This window comes from Balearica regulorum, chromosome 4 (assembly GCF_011004875.1).
Source record: "Balearica regulorum gibbericeps isolate bBalReg1 chromosome 4, bBalReg1.pri, whole genome shotgun sequence".
NCBI lineage: Eukaryota > Metazoa > Chordata > Aves > Gruiformes > Gruidae > Balearica > Balearica regulorum.
This window is the reverse complement of record NC_046187.1, coordinates 80,756,453-80,774,614: the sequence shown is the minus strand read 5'-3', so window position 1 is coordinate 80,774,614 and position 18,162 is coordinate 80,756,453. Positions and strand designations below refer to the sequence as shown.

Sequence of the window (18,162 nt, the reverse complement as noted above, 5' to 3'; positions counted from 1 at the left end):
TGAGGCCGCAATGACGAGGAACCGAAAAGATACATCACATCGTCCTCAATTTGCCTGAATTTGCACTGGGCAAGCTGCGTCCTTGGCACAAGGCCGTTTGTTTCCCGAGGAGCACAAAGGAGAGAATGAGACATCAGGAGGTATCTTATGGATTTATAATTTTTTTCTGCTGCTCTATTCTCCAGTTCCAGTTCTGGGCTGATGTGGTCACCAGTCCTTCCCTCTGATTTTTTTATTTTGAGTGAATATTATTAGCACAAGCAACTTCTATCAGCTAAAAAAACCTGCTTCCCAGACCTCCACTCCTACTTCTACACCCTTCCGTGTAGCCTGGTAACAGGTCAGACAGAAGAAATGGTCTGCTGGGAGGAAAGTCCAGCGAAATGATGGTCATTCCCAGCTGGCCTGGTTCTGCTTTGAGCACAGGTACGTGGGACAAGGTGCTGTGCCAGACTGGGAACGGGGGCAAGCAGCATGACGGATGCAGGAGATCGGAGCTGCCAAAATGGGAAGGGGGGAACCGGCAGTCACTAAAGCAAGTTCTGCTATCAAGAAGCTCCTTGTGAAAAAAATACACGTTTGCTGTCTTATTTTTTTGCTGATGATCTTAATTTTACTGAATGTGTAAGATTTGTATTAGCAAAACAGATATCACTCTTGGGTTTTTGCCATACCATGAATTTTTAATGCTTTATTAGAACGCTGGAGGGTTTCAGCCCAGTCTGCGGCTGCTTAATAGAGTGAAACTCCACTTGTTACCTGCTCACGCACCGCGGGGGCCATCTGTCCTCAGGATTTAACAGCTGGGAAACCAAGCCCAGCTGCCAGCTAATTCCACACAAACCAGGTACCCTTTGCAAAAACCCCCTTTGAAAATTGCCTGCACGTTCTTGCGCAAAGACATTTATTTTTTAAAAAGAGGGTTTAGGACTCTGTGGGATCAGCTACTGCTTTCACTACCTAATAAACAACTGGAGCTAAGTGCCAAAAATAGTGATCGGAGAGGAAAAAGGTGTGCAAAGGCTTTGTTAGCGTGAGGTCCAAGTTGCAGTGGTGGCAGCCAGCAAGGTGCCGAGGCTGGGGACATGCCAGGGTGGGGGGGGGGACGGGACACTTCTGCAGGGGGAGGGACTGGCACTGTTTAACTGGGATCAGCATTGTTTAACTGGGACCCACGCTGTTTAACTGGGACCGGGGCTGTTTAACAGCTTTGTTGGCAACACGGACAGTGGGATCGAGTGCGCCCTCAGCAAGTTTGGTGATAATACCGAGCTGTGTGGTGCGGTCGACATGCTGGAGGGAAGGGATGCCATCCAGAGGGACCTCAACAGGCTGGAGAGGTGGGACCATGAGAATCACATGAAGTTCAACAAGGCCAAGGGCAAGGTCCTGCACGTGGGTCGGGGCAATCCCAAGCACAATTACAGGCTGGGCAGGGAACAGATTCAGAGCAGCCCTGAGGAGAAGGACTTGGGGGTGTTGGGGGATGAGAAGCTCAACATGACCCAGCAATGTGCACTGGCAGCCCAGAAAGCCACCCGTGTCCTGGGCTGCGTGTCCAGCAGCGTGACCAGCAGGTCGAGGGAGGGGATTCTGCCCCTCTGCTCCGCTCTGGGGAGACCCCCCTGGAGTACTGCGTCCAGCTCGGGGGTCCCCAGGACAAGGACATGGAGCTGTGGGAGCGAGTCCAGAGGAGGCCATGAAGATGCTGGAGCACCTCTGCTATGAGACACTGGCCCAGGCTGCCCAGAGAAGCTGTGGCTGCCCCGGCTCGATGGGGCTTTGGGCAACCTGGGCTAGTGGAGGGTGTCCCTGCCCATGGCAGGGGGTGGCACTGGGTGGGCTGGGAGGGCCCTGCCCACCCAAACCAGTCTGGGGTTCTCTGATGATTCCATGATTTACATCCACGCTGGGAAAAAAGTATCAAAAAAAAAAAAGTATTAAAAAATATATGGGAAAATGTATCGAAAAAAAAAATGGAATAAAACCCAAGTGCAGCTGGGCTTCGGCCAGGCAGGGCTGGATGCTCCGCGGGGCCCCATGGCCGGCCCCGGCCCCGGCCCCGGCCCGCCGCTCCCCGCACAGCCACCGCCCCGCGCTGAGCGGCAGGAGGGAGGAGGCTCCGCTCTGGCCACGCCCACACAGCGCGCGTCAGCGGGCCGAGCCGACGGCGGCGGCCAATCGGGGGCTGGCGACGGTGTCGGCGCGTTCGGAGCGGCCATTCACAAAGCGGCGACGGGGGGGGGGGGCGGGTCACGTGGTGAGGCGGCTTGTCCCGTTCCCTTCCGCTCGGGGCCGGGATGGAGCCGGGGCCGGGGCCGGGGCCGGGGCGCTGGGGAGCGATCGTCTGCGTGCTGACCGGCGCCTCCCGGGGCTTCGGGCGCAGCCTGGCGCGGCTGCTGGCTCCGCGGCTCGGCGAGGGCTCGGTGCTGCTGCTGCTGGCGCGTTCGGCGGCTCCGCTGGCCGAGCTGGCGGCCGAGCTGCGGGGCGGCGGCGGCGGCGGCTCCGGTACCGGCCCCGGGCTGCGGGTGGAGTACGTGGCCGCCGACCTGGGCTGCGAGCAGGGGCTGCGGCGGGCGGCAGCTGCTGTGCGGGAGGTGCTGCCCGCCGGCCCGCCCGGCCGCCTGCTCCTCGTCAACAACGCCGGTAACAGCGATGTGTGTCCCGGGCCCGTCCCGTCCCCCGTCCCGCCCCGCCCCGGGCTCGTTGCCCTCCTCCTCCCGGGGCAGCGGGGCTCAGTCCCGGCGAGCCATCCCCAGGTTGGGCAGCGGCTGAGCCGAGGCTCGATCGGTGCTCTGGGTGCCGGGCAGTAACGGAGGGAGCAGCAGGGGTTTCTCCCCCTCTGGATCTCATCACTCCACGAATGAGGTTGGGGAGCAGCCCCGGGCGGCTCGGTGCCGGGGCCGCGGGGCTTCTGCTCCTCCTGAGGTTTTTCCCCGTTCCTGGAGGTGCAAGGCCGGCCGGCCACCCTCCCGCAGCCCTGCACCCTCCTACCGCTCTGCTCCCTCAGGACGAACCTTCAGAACCTCCAGCCCTGCTTTGTCGGCAGGTTGCGATCTTTAATGCCTGTTTTCTTTAGTGCTTTTTTTTCTTTTTTTCACTCTAAATAAGACCGGATGCTCCCGTAGGTGCTAGGCGCTACAGCAGCGGTGCCTGGGCGCTTTTACCGACTTGGTTCCCAAAGAGGGACATGCGGGAGAGCGCGTGGTGGGGACGTCGTACTTCGGGCTGGAGGTTGGGAGCTGTTTGTTTTGGCTAAGGATTGCCAGCGCGGGTCCGTGGCGCACGTCACGGCTCTTGGTTCAGCGGGTGACCCAAAAGCAATGGGCAGAGCCGGGCTGCGCTGAGCTCCTCGCCCGGCTGTAAGATCCCGCTAGAGATTGGGCCAGCGAAGGTGCTCGCTTCTGTCTGTAAGAGCGTTGCGTGTGGAAGCGTAGGAGCAAAAGGCATCTGCTGTGTTGTTGAATCCATCTTTAACTCCTTTGTCCTTCCTTCCTAGGCTCCCTGGGAGACATCTCCAAATCCTTCCTCGATCTCACCGACCCAGATGAGATCAACAGCTACTTTGCCTTCAACGTCACCTCGGCGCTTTGCCTCACCTCCACCGCCCTGCAAGCCTTCGGGAAGCGTCCCGGCTCGAGCAGGACGGTGGTGAACATCTCCTCGCTCTGTGCTGTGAAGCCCTTCAAGAACTGGGCGCTGTACTGCAGCGGGAAAGCTTCCCGGGACATGATGTTCCAGGTGCTGGCGCTCGAGGAGCCTGATGTCCGTGTGCTCAACTACGCCCCGGGTGAGGAGGGCAGCTCACTAATTCCTGTAAATTTTCTCCTGGCTTTGTGGATAAAAGGTTCTTGCAGCTGAGCCAGGTGCAGAGGGAAAATGAGCCCCAGATTTTGCTTTCTCCTTATGTGATTTCTTTTTTGGTTGCTCTTTCTCCAGGTCCTCTGGATACGGACATGCAGCTCTTGGCCCGGACTAAGACTGGAGACCCTGAGATGCGTCAGTATTTCCAAAGCCTGCAGGAGAGCGGACAGCTGATAGACTGCACCGTGTCAGCCCAGAAGCTGGTGAATCTCCTGGAGGAGGACACCTTCCGCTCCGGCGCCCACGTGGATTTCTACGACATCTGACTTACCCTTTTCTCCTCCTTTGCCTTCCTGCTTTGTTCTCTGCTGAGCCACGTCTTGGGTGCCTCCAGTGTCTTCGGTGACCGTGTTTGAGTCCCGAGTGCTGTGCTGCTTTCAAGAGAAGACCTCTGGGTGACATAAATACTCCTAGTGCCCCGACGGGGATGGGGGAAGTTATTGCTTTGCTGCGCTGTAGCTGTTGAGCCCTCCTGGGCACCCACCGGCGGGAGCGGGGATTTCTCAGCTGCTGGGGACGGGGGAGCAGAGGTGGCTTTTCCAAGGAAATGAGCGTGGAATTCTTAAAGCTCTCCTGCACGGGAGCGCGTGTGAGCCAAGGAGGTACCGAGGCACACGAGGCCAGGTCAGAAAGCCACCCCAGAAGGTGTCAAAGAAGCCGATGGTAGGGTTAGAGCTGAGTGTCCCTGTGTCTGACCCCTTTGCCCCACAGGAGCTGCGTGCTCAGCACCTGAGCAAGTCACCACAGGGCAAAAGAGCCATTCCTGGGACCGGAGGTGGTGGCTGTCACCCCAGAGCCCTGACTCTCCGTCCCTCAGCTCACCGGTGGCTTGTCCAGACTCTCCTGCAATTCTGGGACCATCTGTGCGAGTTTTGTGCGTTAAGATGTGGAGCAAAGCCTGTTCCTGTATATTTTTTTTTAATTTTTATTTTTTTTGCACAAAAGCAATAAATCGCCAGGAGGGGGAGCTGGCCACAGCGGAGATGTGGACATTTGGGTGCCTGGCTGGGGTCACCAGCTTACGCAAACCTGTGCACGAGCGCAGCACGGGTTAGAGCACATCGGAGACGCAGCCCTGAGTTCATGCCGTGCTCCCCTTTGCAGGTTCTGGGCCCAAGTCTGGATCTGGGGCTTCAGCCCCTCCCGGGTTGTTCTTTTAATTATTTGTGGGTGTTTATCCTTATTTTTTCATCAAGTTCCAAGAGGCACAGGCCCTTATAGGCTTGTCCTTCTAGAAAGCAGCTGATGTGCAGTGTGCATTGATGCAGGAGAGCCGCTTTGAAGTGCAGCGGCATCCCCTGCGTGCCCTGGAAGTGCCCAGCGTCCCTGTGTGCTCAGTGACAGCAGCCTTCCTGCAGTCCTCTGTCTCACCCCTGTATTTCAAATTTTGTCCCTCTGGATCTACAATCATTAAAAATTTCATTTCTGGTCTGGGACTTCTGCTGCATCTTTGAAAGTGGATAAATGTTTGGGAGGGTGGGAGGAAAGAGCCTGGGCTAGGCGCTGTCTTCATCCAACGAGGCACCACGCGTGCCCTCCTGGAGTCCTGTTCTTCCATCTCTGAGTGATTTCATTAACTCTGTGTTAACTTAATCCTGTCAAGCTCAAAAAAACCCCTTTCTAGCTAGCTCTAGCAAGTCTGCTGCTTGGTTTCATCTTCCCTCTATGCCTGTGAAACTCAGGATGAGCAAAACTCCCTGCACTGGCAATGGGGGTGTTTTTCTGGGGTCTAACACCTGATGGTGTTGGCCGTCGTCTGTGAAACCTGGACAGACCTGCCGCTGCTAAAAAATCCCCCATCTCCTCGCATTGTAGCCGTAAGGGTTTGTCCCATCCCCTGCTGGGTAGAAATCCTCTTTTGGGATCTGGATCTTTGAAAAAAAAAAAAATAATAATCCCAGTGCTGAGAGCTGGGGGTGTCAAGTCCTGCCCTTACAGGGTCTCGGGCTGTCAGGGGCTGGGCTGAACGTAGGTAAGCCCCCCCCAAAAGGCTCAAGGAGCCCCAAATTGCAGGAAAAGCTGGATTGATAATGGGGGACAGGGCTGCCCTGGGAATGGGGACCACTTGGTACTAGCCGGGTGGGAGATGCAGATGGGCTCTTTGGGATAAGAGATGTTGAAAGCTGGCATAGCCAAGAGGAAGGTTAATTTTTGGACTGCGAGGTCTGATCACCCTCCAGTGGTTGGGGATGTATCAGCAGCTCTGTGTGACTTCTGGGAGCATCTGTGTGAGGGGTTGTGGCATCACAGAGACACCACGTGAAAGCAGGCACTTCTCCAACCCAAATCTCTCCCCTCAGAGAGAATATCCCGGCTGGGAATGCTGGCTTTACATAGTGAGGTGCTTATGTCCTGCTGCACACAACATTAACGAGTCGCTAATGAAACACTGGGTTTGATTCATAGAATGGTTTGGGTGGGAAGGGACCTCACAGCCCATCCAGTGCCACCCCCTGCCATGGGCAGGGACACCCTCCACTAGCCCAGGTTGCCCAAAGCCCCATCCAACCTGGCCTTGAACACTGCCAGGGAGCCAGGGGCAGCCACAGCTTCTCTGGGCACCCTGTGCCAGGGCCTCAGCACCCTCACAGGGAAGGATTTCTGCCTCCCATCCCATCTCCATCTCCCCTCCTGCAGCTTCAGGCCATTCCCCTTGGCCTGTCACTCCCTGCCCTTGTCACCAGTCCCTCTCCAGCTTTCCTGGAGCCCCTGTAGGGACTGGAAGGGGCTCTAAGGTCTCCCCAGAGCCTTCTCTTCTCCAGGCTGAACCACCCCAACTATCTCAGCCTGTCTCCATAGCAGAGGTGCTCCAGCCCTCGGATCATCTCCGTGGCCTCCTCTGAACCTAGTCTCACAGGTCCATGTCTGTCTTGTGCTGGGCCCTGGGTCACTTTTCGCTCCCTTTACACTCTCCCCTGGTGCCCAGGAGCAGCAGGATCAAAAATCAGTCTTGGTGTCCCTGTTCCTTCAACCAGGAAACTCTACATCCTCGAATCCTATGGCTGTGGCGGTGTGCTGTGGGTCACGCTGCTGAATTTTGCTGGTGAAGCAACCACATGCTTTAAGTTCAGTGGAGTAAGTTTGTCTTCAGTGCAGCTCATCACTTTGTGTTCCAAGCTGTAGCCTGGCTGTTTTATTTGCAGGGGTTTCATCCCCTTGGACTCACTGCGTGTGTGTTTAAGTGTTTGGCATCGCTCTGTAACCCCCAAGGACATGCTGAGCTTGTGACTCCCACCCCAGAGCTCTGCCCATGGAGAAATGCCAGTGGTGCTTCCAGGGCATCCCCTGGGTACCAGCATCCCCTGGGTACCAGCATCCCCTGGGTACCAGCATCCCCTGCCCAGGGGAAATGCCAGTGATGCTTCCAGGGCATCCCTTGGGTACCAGCATCCCCTGGGTACCAGCATCCTCAGCCCAGGGAGCGGGCCCAGTTCCTGTGCTCCGTGGGTCCAGCTGACATCTGTGCACCCATGGGTGCTGTGAGATGCAATGGCAAAAGGATGTAACTTTTTTTTATTATTTTTTTTTTTTCCCTTTTCTGGCATTTTCTGTGACCAGCTGAGGGCGTGCCGAGACCGGATAACGGACAGCCGCCGGAGCAGAGTCCCGTGGGTGAGGCAGCAGCGGTGCCTCTGGAACAGCACCGGGCTGTTGGCTGGGGCTGGAGCGGGACGCCAGCTCAGGCTGCCCTCCTGCCTCTGCACCGTCTCGTCACAGGACCCTGCGATGACTGATTTTTTTTTATTATTTTTTTTTTTTTAAATTAAGGCTCCATGTCCAGAGTCTCAATTAAAGAGAAAAAGGGGTATTAAAAAAAAAAAAAAAAAAAAAAAATTTTTGAGCTCTCCTAATTTCAGAGATGGGAGCTCACCTGGCAAAGTGTATCTGATGGGGCTGCCATGCCCGGCCCTGTGGGGAGCCCCAGTATTTGGGCAGTGCTCTCCCATGGGCTGAGGGTGAACCCTGCGGCGGAAGGAGTTACCCCGAAAGGAGCCGTCCCCTCCTGCATCCCAGCCAGGAGCCACGGGCTCTGTCTCCCCGCCAGCCCCCCTGCCAGCCTGCCTTTCCATCCTGCCTCATGCAGCAAAATCCCAATCAGGGTGTTTTACCCCTTTCCTCCCTTTTTTCCCTCTTTTTTTTTTTTTTTTTTTCTTTTCCCCCTTTGCTTTTTCCCTCCCATCCCCAGAGCAAAGTTCCGGGGTCATGGCAGCCCCGGGAAGGGCTGCGCCGTCCTGCTCTCCCGGAGCGTGGCTGCAAGGGCTCCCATGGGACAGCCCATTCCTCTATGGTCCCCCCCTCGCTCTCAGCTCACGTATGTACGAGAAAAGCAGTTTCCTCACTGCTGGGGGGGGGGGGACACAAGGCAGCAGGACAAACGCGCTGCCAGTGCTGAGCCCCTCCTGACTGCAGCGATTTCTGTAACGGGTGGCTGTTGGCGAAGGTGTGATGGCTCCCTGAGCCCTGGTGAACAGGGGAGAGACAAAGCTGGAGCGCGAGCTGTGCAGATGGCTCCCCGTGTGAGATCCCTGTTAAAGCGTGCCAGAAAACCCCTGACACGGCCTTGATAGCAGTTTGGGGCGTAAAGGGAAGCGTGTGTGCGATGCTCAGGGGTGACACTGCCTGAGCAACTGGCCCCAGGTCCCCAAGGGACCCTCCCCAGCCCCCTCCCCTTGCCAGGGAGACACTGTGCTCTTTGTGCCCGCGGTGAAATGCAGGGAACTGCGTTATGAAAGGAGGCAAAGTTACTGCTGGGGTTTTGTTTCCACATGTGTGACCGGGTCCCTGGAACAGCGGTGAGGGTGAGCCTCCTAAATCCCGCCCAAAGCCTCCCAAATTAAAACCAGTGTGCACCTAACGACCTCCCAAATCTCGGCCGCTGCCCTGGGCTGCCCCCGGCTCAGCGTGGCGATCGGCTGCAGCCAGGTTCCTCTGCCCCTTATTAAAAGTTTCTCAGCAGAGGGGAGAAGAAGACCTTTATTATCCCATCCGGTGGCCTGAAATGCTGAGTACGGGCCTTTCGGCCGGGACGCCGAGTGCCCAGCGAGCTCCTCGCTCGCAAACAAGCAGCCGCCTCCGGCCACGAGGCCAAAGGTAAATGGGCCGCTCCTCCGGCAAAGGTGTTCCCAGAGCGGGAAAAGGTCTGGTGGTGCCCACGCTTCCCACCCAGGGACCCCCATCCTGCGTGGAGAGACCCTTGAGATGCTCATGGAGACACGGAGTTACTATGGGAATGCCTGGGATATTAAGTCCGTGCTTTGGGTGTCTCCAAGACACATGACCAGCCACCCCAAAGCCTCCCGCCTCTCTGTGCGACAAGTCAGGAGCTTTGCAGGATCTTCTCAGGGTGGTGGCTGGGATTTGGTGGACGTTCACCCAGCCCCAGAGGGTTAGAACAACAAACATCTTTCTGCTGAGCTGGCATGTTTCTCACCGACTCTTCTCCCAGAGACCGAACGCTTACTCGCGCATCCTCCTCCCTGTAACTCTTCACGCTCCTCGCTCTCAGCCTGCTGCCCTGTTTTTATTCTTCTCCCCTCTATGCTGTCCCCTGGTTTTGGTGGCCTTGACATGAAGCAAGGAGAAGGACCAACTCCAGGCTGGCCGTGTTCCCTGGAGCAGCCATTTAATGTGTAACGAGGGGCCCGTTGGTCCAGCAAGGAGAGATGACAGATTAACCCAGTTTAGAGCCAAAGAGCAGTGGGTTTGCTGGTAAACTGTCCTGTTCCTGCGAGCTTCAAATGCCTTTAATGAGTTATTATTTAGTTTGCTATGGAGGTTAATGGAGGGACATTGCAGAAATGATCTGTGATTAATTAAACCGTCTTTATCCGGCGTGGGCAGAGCGACTGGACTCGCTGGGCTGGGTGCTAAGCTGGGAGCAGCGCCGGATCGCCGGCTTCGGCATCGCTCCCGGCGCTGCCCTGCACCCACTGAGTTCACCAGCGATCGCACCGGGCCCTGCAGACGCACAGCCACCTCCACCCCGCTGGGAAAGAGCTGCCAGAAACAGGAGGTTTTTTCCCTGGTTTTTTTTATGCACCATCCCAAAGCCAGATTTTGTCCCGTTTGCTGCCGGCGCGTGTGGGACGCAGCTGGGTGCGTTGCAAGCCTCCTTCCCTGAATACTGAGTGCCGAGGCAGAGGCAGGCGGTGGCTGAGCTGCTCCCGTGGCTCCCCTGGGATTTGGGGACACCGGCTGGTCCCGATCAGCCCATCCATCCTCCTCCTCTGTGGCCCATCAGCCTCCACCCGGCCTTGAAACCCTCAGCACCGAATAATCCCGGCGGATCTCGGCCCTTCCCGTTAGGATGCTGGGGGACGCCGGCAGATGCTCAGCACCGGGGTTTAGAGCGGAAAGGACAAGCAAGTCGTGCTGCACCCATCGCTCGCAGCACCCCATCCCATGTAGGATCCCGTGGGAAACCCAGAGCGGCTCCTTCCTTGGGGATCTCGCATCACCCAGCCGGCAGCGTGACCTCACCCTGCCCACGCCACCGCCGGCGAAGCTGCCGCCGAGGCACCGCGGCGAGACCAGGAGCCGCATTCACATTCCTGCCGCGAGCACACTTGTCAGCCGAGCTGTCAGCCGCTCCTGTAATAGGGCCACGGCGGTCACTCGTGTTGGGAGTAAACACAGCCGAATCTGAGAAAACAAGAGCAGAGCCGAGCCCGGGTGCTTCCAGCAAGGCTGGAAAGTATCAGGCACTCGGGAGGCGGGGGGGGGGATGCCCAGCTCCCCCCCCGCCTCCCCATCACCCCCCCGTTGTGAACCCCGAAAAGCCCCTGGGAAGGATGCTCTGCAGCGGTGCGCGGCGTGGCAGGAGTTGCGGGGATGCGGTGGGCTGCTCTCGGAAGGAAACCCTGGGGACCTGGGATTAAAAAAATAGGTTTGGTGGCATCGGAGCAGGCGCATGGGATACAGATGGGGACAGCCCTGGCCTCGAGCTGCTTGGGGACACAAGGCAGTGGAGCCACAGGTTGGAGAGTTCTAGCAGAAACCCACCCCCAGCTTTGGCTGGAGGAAAAGCACTTTCTTCTTTTTTTTTTTTTTTTTTTTAACTAAAAAAATGGCATTTTGCACAAGCCAGAGCTGCCCTGTGTCTGGGGGAACCCATTTGGAGAGAGGGCCCAGCCTCCTTGCCACCCTCCGGCCAGCATCCCCCGGGTGCCCTTCATCCTCGGGCACCTCCTGCCACCTCCACCATGTCACCCGTGCTGGAGGGGACACCTCGGCTGGGTGGGACGGATCCAGGCTCCGCACTGGCCCCTGATGCGCAGCACAGGGAGGATCTGGGGTGTTTGTGCGGGGGCCGGGGGGCTCGTCGGGGCTGCAGCGAGGAGGAGGAGCAGCCCCGTGAGTAATTAGCGCTGGCTTATTCGCTTTACGCTATTCCTCCAGCTCCTAAACCCTCCCCGCAACAAAGAGCCGGCCGGCCTGAAAAGCCAAGGATGTAGGACAAAGAAGGGGCCGGGAGCGGCGTGGGGCGGCCGAGGGTGGGTGCAGCTTCGGGGCTGAGCAGGATGCGGACCCCGCCGCACCGCCAGATGCCCGGCCGGGCGGCGATGCCCTTGGTCGAGCTGCGTGCTCCATCCCTAACTTTAAATTCAGGGGATGCTCCTTTCCCCCACCTCCTGCCCAGCAGCTTCCCGGTGCCCGGCGTGGTTTCTTCACATCCAGAAACCCTAAAAAGCCAAAACCACCACAAAATATTTTCTCCCAGCGGGGAGGGGAGCGGGCGGCTATTATCCTCATCCAAACCAAACCCGAAATGTTGGGGTCCAAAGGGTGTTTCTCCGCCTTTGAAATCTCCCACGGCCTTTCTTCCCATTAAACCATCTCCCGGCTCAGCTCAGAAGTTTCTTCTCCACCCCCTTTTTTTTTTTTTTTTTTTTTTTTAATTTAATAATAAAGCATCTCAGATCTCCGAGTTGCAACTCATCTCACACCTAAGCGAGATTGCGTTTTGCACAAGCCTTTCAGCTGTTTTCTCAATCTCTCCTCTGTCTCATTCTCAATTCAGGCAGTTGCTATAGGTATGTTTTAATCCCCAGCATGGTAGATTTTAATTAGTCTTTGTACAGATGGCCAATTAACATTCATTACTTTTGCCTTGAGCGATTAATTATGAGTTTGGATAGAATGGGAGATGGAGACAGAGGAAAGATGGGCAGGTGAATAAAAAAAGCGATTTTAATCAGAGTTTGGGATTTTTTTTTTCCCTTCTTATTTATATATATATACACACACACACGGAGCAAGAGGAGGGAAAAGTGGCAACACGGTGCGAGTTCCAGTCCCGCTGAACCGCTTCCAGTCCCGAAGCCACGGGGATGGGCTCCAATGGGGTCTCGGGCCAAGGGGGGGTCTGCGGTCCAGCCAAGCTCCACCGCAGGGATGGGGAAACTGAGGCAGGGAGCGCCGGGTGCCACGCAGCTCCCCAGGCACGGACAGGCACCCGGTCTGGAAATGAGCACCCCGGGCCGGATTCGGGTGTCTGGGCATCGTGTGTTTGGGGTTGTAATGGCGCTGGGGTGGTGGGGACGGCCGAGGGAGCGGTGACACACCGACACCTTCTCCTGGGTGAACCCGCGTAGCGGTGTGCAGAGCGGGGCCCGTAATTCTCCCCGCGCAACACCCGTTGACACGTTGCTAATTCTTCCTAATTGATTTTTCACGCTGGCGGGAGGGAGACGGTGACATCCAACAACAGAGCCCTGATGTCGCGGCTTTCTCCTCCATGAAAGGGGCCGGCACCCTCCCTCCGGAGCCGGCATACTTCTCCCCGGCCCGGGTAGCCATGGTGAGACATTGCCCAAATCCTTTCACCGCCGCCGCCGTGCCGCTGGAGCCTGGCAATGCTCCGCACCGCCCGTGCCAGCCCGCTCGCGGCAGCTATTTTCAGGCACGCAGGCAAGCCGACAGGAAAAATTAAAATAGCAAAAGCCCTCGGGGCTGTATCCTGCCCCGGTTCCTCGGCGGAGGGGCTGCACCCACGCTTCGTGCCGCCCCGGCACGTGTGAACCGGCAGCGGGTTCTGGATTCGGCGTTTCTGGGTTATTTTGGCGGTGGGCAAGGCGTGCACGCGGCACGGAGCGAGCAGGGGAAGCTGGGGGGGAGCTGGGGAAGGGCCCGATCCTGCTCGCTTCTGGGGAGCATCCCTCGGGGGCAGGCGGGCCCAGACGAGGGGAGTTGTGTAAGGATGCTGCGGGGCAGAATCCATCCCGCAGGACTGGGAGGGCTCCTCACGGCGCCGCTGGCTGGGCTTTTACACCGTTCCGTTGAAGTCCGGGGATTTCTTTTTTAGCACGTTTTACATTTCGGCCCCGACCTTTTCGAGATTGGCACTTCTCCGCAGCACGACGACTTTTCTTAAATCAGCTGCTCAGGTGGAGAAGGGGATGTCCAGATCCCTCCCTGCGTGGCAGGGATGCGGCTGCTGCGCCCCGTATCTGCGACGTGGCTGGTGGATGTGCCACCTGCATCCCAGTGTCATCCCTGGGTGGACGTGCCACCTGCATCCCGGCGTGGTCCCTGGGTGGATGTGCCACCTGCATCCCGGTGTCGTCCCTGGGTGGATGTGCCACCTGTATCCCGGCGTGGTCCCTGGGTGGATGTGCCACCTGTATCCCGGTGTCATCCCTGGGTGGATGTGCCACCTGCATCCCGGTGTCATCCCTGGGTGGGTCCTCAGCCAGACCACCCCCCCACCAAAACCCCACTATTGCAGAGTTTTTGGAGATGAAATATAGACGGGACATAAAGGAGCCGACGGTCCCCGTTGCCTCGAAGGGCAACCAAAACCCCTCGCGCCAGCTCAAGGCTTCCTCTTGGGCGAGGAAGAGGAGACCGGGAGCGCAGGCGCCTCCGTACAGCACCGTCCCCACCTGCAGAGTGGTGGCAGGGTATGGCCCTCTCTAAGTATACGCCATTGAAATGTGCACATTTCCTAAAAGCAATATGGAACAGCTAAATATACTGCTCACAAATCTGTTTACACTAATAATGGCTGGGAGCCTGCCATCCATATGACTGCAAGGAACCATTGATTCAACATAAATTAACTGAAAATTACTTGCGAGAGGGAGAAACTCATGGCATTTTATATTTAATTTTTTTTTTCCCCTTGTCTTTTTTTTTTCCCTCCCCCCTCACTGGGGAAGGGCAAAATGCAAAGACATTGGCATCTCCGCTACCGACAGCCATGGCCGCGTTTGGCAGCGGCTCCGCTCTTTCCTCGCCGGCCCCTCTCCCCATCCGCAGCGATGGGGACCGGGATACCCGGCGAGCCGGGATTTTCCATCCCAGCGCCGGGGACTCGAGCTGTCGCCAGGGCTAAATGAACACAATATTTACCCATTTTCCAAGAAACGGCAACGGAGACGGAAGGGTCCGAGTCATTATTTTGGCGCGGGCAGATTGCTAACTTGTTTAAATTTTGAAAAAAAAAAATGGGGAAAAAAAAAAAAAGAAAAGAAGAAAAAAACCCGCCAGAATTGGCAGCTCCTCGCGTATTAGTTGAAATGCTGCAGACTTGGCTCCCGCTCACCTCCGCAACATAATGTTAAATGGCATCAAGACAGTATATCAGTCATTTACATATGTTGCTTATAGACGCCAAACTTATTAACACAATAAAACTGCTGCTAAGAAGCTTTCCTGCCTATTTTTCTCCTGGAGAATGTCAGTGTTGGAAGCACCTAGCCTCCTCGTATGGAAACACCCGGGGTTGCCTTTCATATGGCACCCGGGAAAATAAATATATGACTCACCCAGGGTCCCCCTGCGACCACTTCCAAAGCAAAGCGGGAGGAAGATTCATTGATTCAGAGCGTTGTGCGTGGGGGGGGACCACCAGCACCCAGCCCACCCAGCGAGCCCCAGCATCCCCCCGAGGCACACCGCCTCCCGGGACGCTTCACCCCAGCACTGGTTTTACTCGCCCCCCCCCCCCACTCCGAGGTGTCCCCAACTCCCCGTCCTCGCAGCCGAGGTCTGGAAACGCTGGAAGGGGGACCCTGGGTGAGTCATATATTTATTTTCCCGGGTGCCATATGAAAAGCAACCCCGGGTGTTTCCATACGAAACGGCTAGGTGCTTCCAACACTGATGCTCTCCGCGCGGGAAAGGAGGCAGGAAAGCTTCTTAGCAGCAGTTTTATTGTGTTAATAAGTTTGGCGCCTATAAGCAACATATGTAAGTGGCTGATACACCGTCTTGATGCCATTGAACAGTATGTTGCGGAGGTGAGCAGGAGCCAAGTCTGCCGATCTCCCCTAACATAGCGCTGCGTGGTCCCCGCGGGGTTTTGGGGGGACTCTCCCAGCATCCGAGTGGCGACGGCTCCTCTCCCCGCTGTGGCACCGAAACCGTCGCGCCTTTCCTCACCCCTGCGATGGTGCCATCTTGCAGGGGATCTTCCTTTCTTTGCCTGATGGGGCAAAGCTGGCGTGAGCCTGGGAGGGTTCGACATGGGGTGGGTCACGCTCCGGTGCCATCCAAGGGAGCACCCAAACCCTCCCTGGGGCTGGAGGTGTAATTTCCTGTGTCAAAATTTCCTGAGCTCTCCTAGAAAGACATTTTTGCTGCAACAATGACCCTGCCATGCATGGAAAAGCATTTCTAAGGGCAACATCTTATAGCCCTCAAGGGAGGTACGTGGTGGGACATTAGCTGAGAGACCAGACTTTACCCCCAAAACCAGAGGGGTGGGCTGGCTGAACCCAAACACTGCGGCCGAGCTCTTCTTCATCCTGTCAGTGCTATAAACCCTCAAAACCATCCCCAGAAATCCCAGCACTAAAGCACAGAGCTCCTGGCTAGGCATCCTGAGGAGGTTCAAAGCCTGGGATCGGCGATGAGGGAGAGGTCCACTCCCGGACAGGACATGGCAGAACCACGGACCCACCGCTGCTGCCATCCCAGGGGCCAGCATGACAAACCACGGTCAGCAGGTTGGCTTTGCTCCGGGAGGCTGGATTGCACCCCTTGCCATGGAGAAGGGTTCGGGCACTGCCGAGACCCCCCCCAGCTCTGTCCCCTGATGCCCTACCTGTTGTCACCCCAGCAGGTCCCCAAAGAGAACCACGTCACCCACCTGCATGGCAGGTGATGCCACCTGCGGAGCTGTGCGTGCTGCCACTGCCCGCAGCATCAGTGCTGCTCTGACGAGTCGTGTCGAGAGCCGGAGATGCAGATGCTGCGCAAAACCTGCGTATTTCAGTGCTGCTGCCCCAAACTCCCGTGTTTCGCTGCTGCTGCCCTCTGTGGGTCCGGCGTGGGTGAACCGGCTCATCGCCCCACTTCCCATGGGCAATCAGGGGACATTGGGTCCCCAAGGTCAGGCACAAGGTCGGGGGAAATGTCGCCGAGTGCCCAACCTCTGCACATCACTTTCAGCTAATGAGCTGCAATGACTTTCCCCAAACCCACAGACCCGTGGTACCACCTTGCTCAGCAGAAATGATTGGAACAATCTCTGTCCTGGGTGCAGGTGCAGCCTCAGCACCGGGTCAGGCATTGCCACCACCGGCCAAGGGTGCCACAGCTTTCTGAAAGGCTTTATCAAGGCTACGGGCACCTGCACGATCATCTGGAGATGTTTCAGAACTCGGAGATGATCCTTTCAGGAGCTGGGGGTTTAAATATCTACAAGGAGACGAATGCAAAATCCTGTTTGCTTTGCAAGTGCAAGCCACCGAAGCCACAGCTGTGTCCACACGGAATGGCTTTCAGGACCTCCCACCTCTGAGAGCTCACCCAACGCAGGAGCAGCGGGAGCCTGGGCATGACGAGGGCCTGGGGGGGGATCTTTTCTCATCAGCTTTTCAATGGTTTGTCACAAGCCCTTTGGCTTTCGTGCCTTTCCCACCTCACCTCCCAGTCTGAGTATGTTGGAAGCCCCCCAGGACCCATCACGCCAGAGCCCACATCTGTGTCGGGTTTCTGTACCAACACAGCAGTCAGGCCGTGCTGGAGAGGTGAGGGTGGATGCAGCCCCCATGGAAAACCCAGTGTGGCTATTGTGTATATGTGGGTGAGGACCCAGCGGCATCTTCCCTTGCTGGACTGACCTCTTCCAGCCCATAGCTATGTGATCTGAGTGGCTGCCCATTCGTGGGCTCGGTGGTGGGATCCTCTCTCAATATCAGCCTGACTCTGTAGACTAAAGCTATCTCCCATCCATCCATACCAATGTACCTCTGTTCCACCATCTCCACCATTCCTGTGTCTTCTTCATCCATCCATCCATCCATCCATCCATCCATCCATCCATCTGTCCATCCACTCACCATCGATGGACCAGTTGACAAAACCACCTTAAAAAAGGGAGACTGAGGGAGGTGAGATGAATAACCCACTGAAGCCCACGGGGTTGTGTAGGGTCAGTTTGTTCCCATCCAGCATATCCCTGAAAAAAGTGGGAAAAGAAAAAAAAAGCAAAAACCAAAAACTGAAGAAGCAGGCAAGGGGGAGCAGCCTGGGACAGGCAGGCTCTGGACCTCCTCATCCCCCCAACCCAAAATACAACCCCATTCCTCCCTTCTTCACTTTGGGACCACACTTGAAGGATGATGAGAAGAAATCCGGGCAGGACAAGGAGCTGTGCCCATGGGAAGAGCAGGTGGGAGAGGGTAGGAGGAAATGATCCAGCACTTTGAAGTCTGGTCAACTTTTAACGTCCCGGCAAGCTGCGCCCGTGGCCACGCTCTGGGGCCCGGGGCCTGATTTTCCACATTCTGCCCTTTGATGCTGGAGGCCGATGTGTTACAGATTAACAAGGCGGGTGGACACGGCCTGCACCTGCCGGCAGCGCGCTGGATCCGGCCCCGGCAAAGCCTGCCGCGGAGGGAGGAAGGGGAGCGGGCAGGGATTTGGGGAGCGGGCAGGGATTTGGGGCCAGGCAGGGATTTGGGGCCAGGCAGGGATTTGGGGCCAGGCAGGCGAGCGGTGGCCGGGGCTGGGGGATGCAGACGGGTGGGGAGGGACCTGCTGCGCGTCTGCCCATCCCCAAGCCTTCCCTCTAACCCCCCACCCCAAGGCCAGTTTTTGGTGCCTGTCCTGCCCCCCTCTCCCTCTCCTTCATTCCTCTTTCGTTTGCTTTTTGGAAAATCCTCACTATCGTATTTTCAGAGGCGTCTGATCCCCCTTTCCCCCACCAGCACCCCCTAATCCTGGTGCAGCACCCCCCTGCCCAGCCCTGCCTGCCCACTGCCGCTGCCGGCCGAGTCCCTTCGCTGCGCTGGCACGCTCTGCGGCTCTTTCGTTAAACAAGAAAATGTCTTTCTCCTCCACCCAGAG

The 18,162-nt window shown here is 57.2% G+C and overlaps 1 protein-coding gene across 1 annotated transcript; it reads left to right on the top strand.

Moving 5' to 3' along the window:
* The first annotated feature begins 2,275 nt into the window (after positions 1-2,275).
* Positions 2,276-5,298, top strand: SPR (sepiapterin reductase). The gene is made up of 3 exons (XM_075752851.1): positions 2,276-2,646; positions 3,500-3,790; positions 3,940-5,298. The coding sequence occupies exons 1-3, from the start codon at positions 2,301-2,303 to the stop codon at positions 4,128-4,130; spliced, it is 828 nt and encodes a 275-aa protein (XP_075608966.1). The 5' UTR covers positions 2,276-2,300; the 3' UTR covers positions 4,131-5,298.
* Positions 5,299-18,162: the final 12,864 nt, after the last annotated feature.

Coding starts and splice junctions, on each gene's coding strand:
- SPR (XM_075752851.1), top strand. CDS start 2,301: ATGGAGCCGGGGCCGGGGCCGGGGCCGGGGCGCTGGGGAGCGATCGTC. Junction 2,647..3,499: donor GCTCCTCGTCAACAACGCCG/GTAACAGCGATG, acceptor CTTCCTTCCTAG/GCTCCCTGGGAGACATCTCC. Junction 3,791..3,939: donor TGTGCTCAACTACGCCCCGG/GTGAGGAGGGCA, acceptor CTCTTTCTCCAG/GTCCTCTGGATACGGACATG.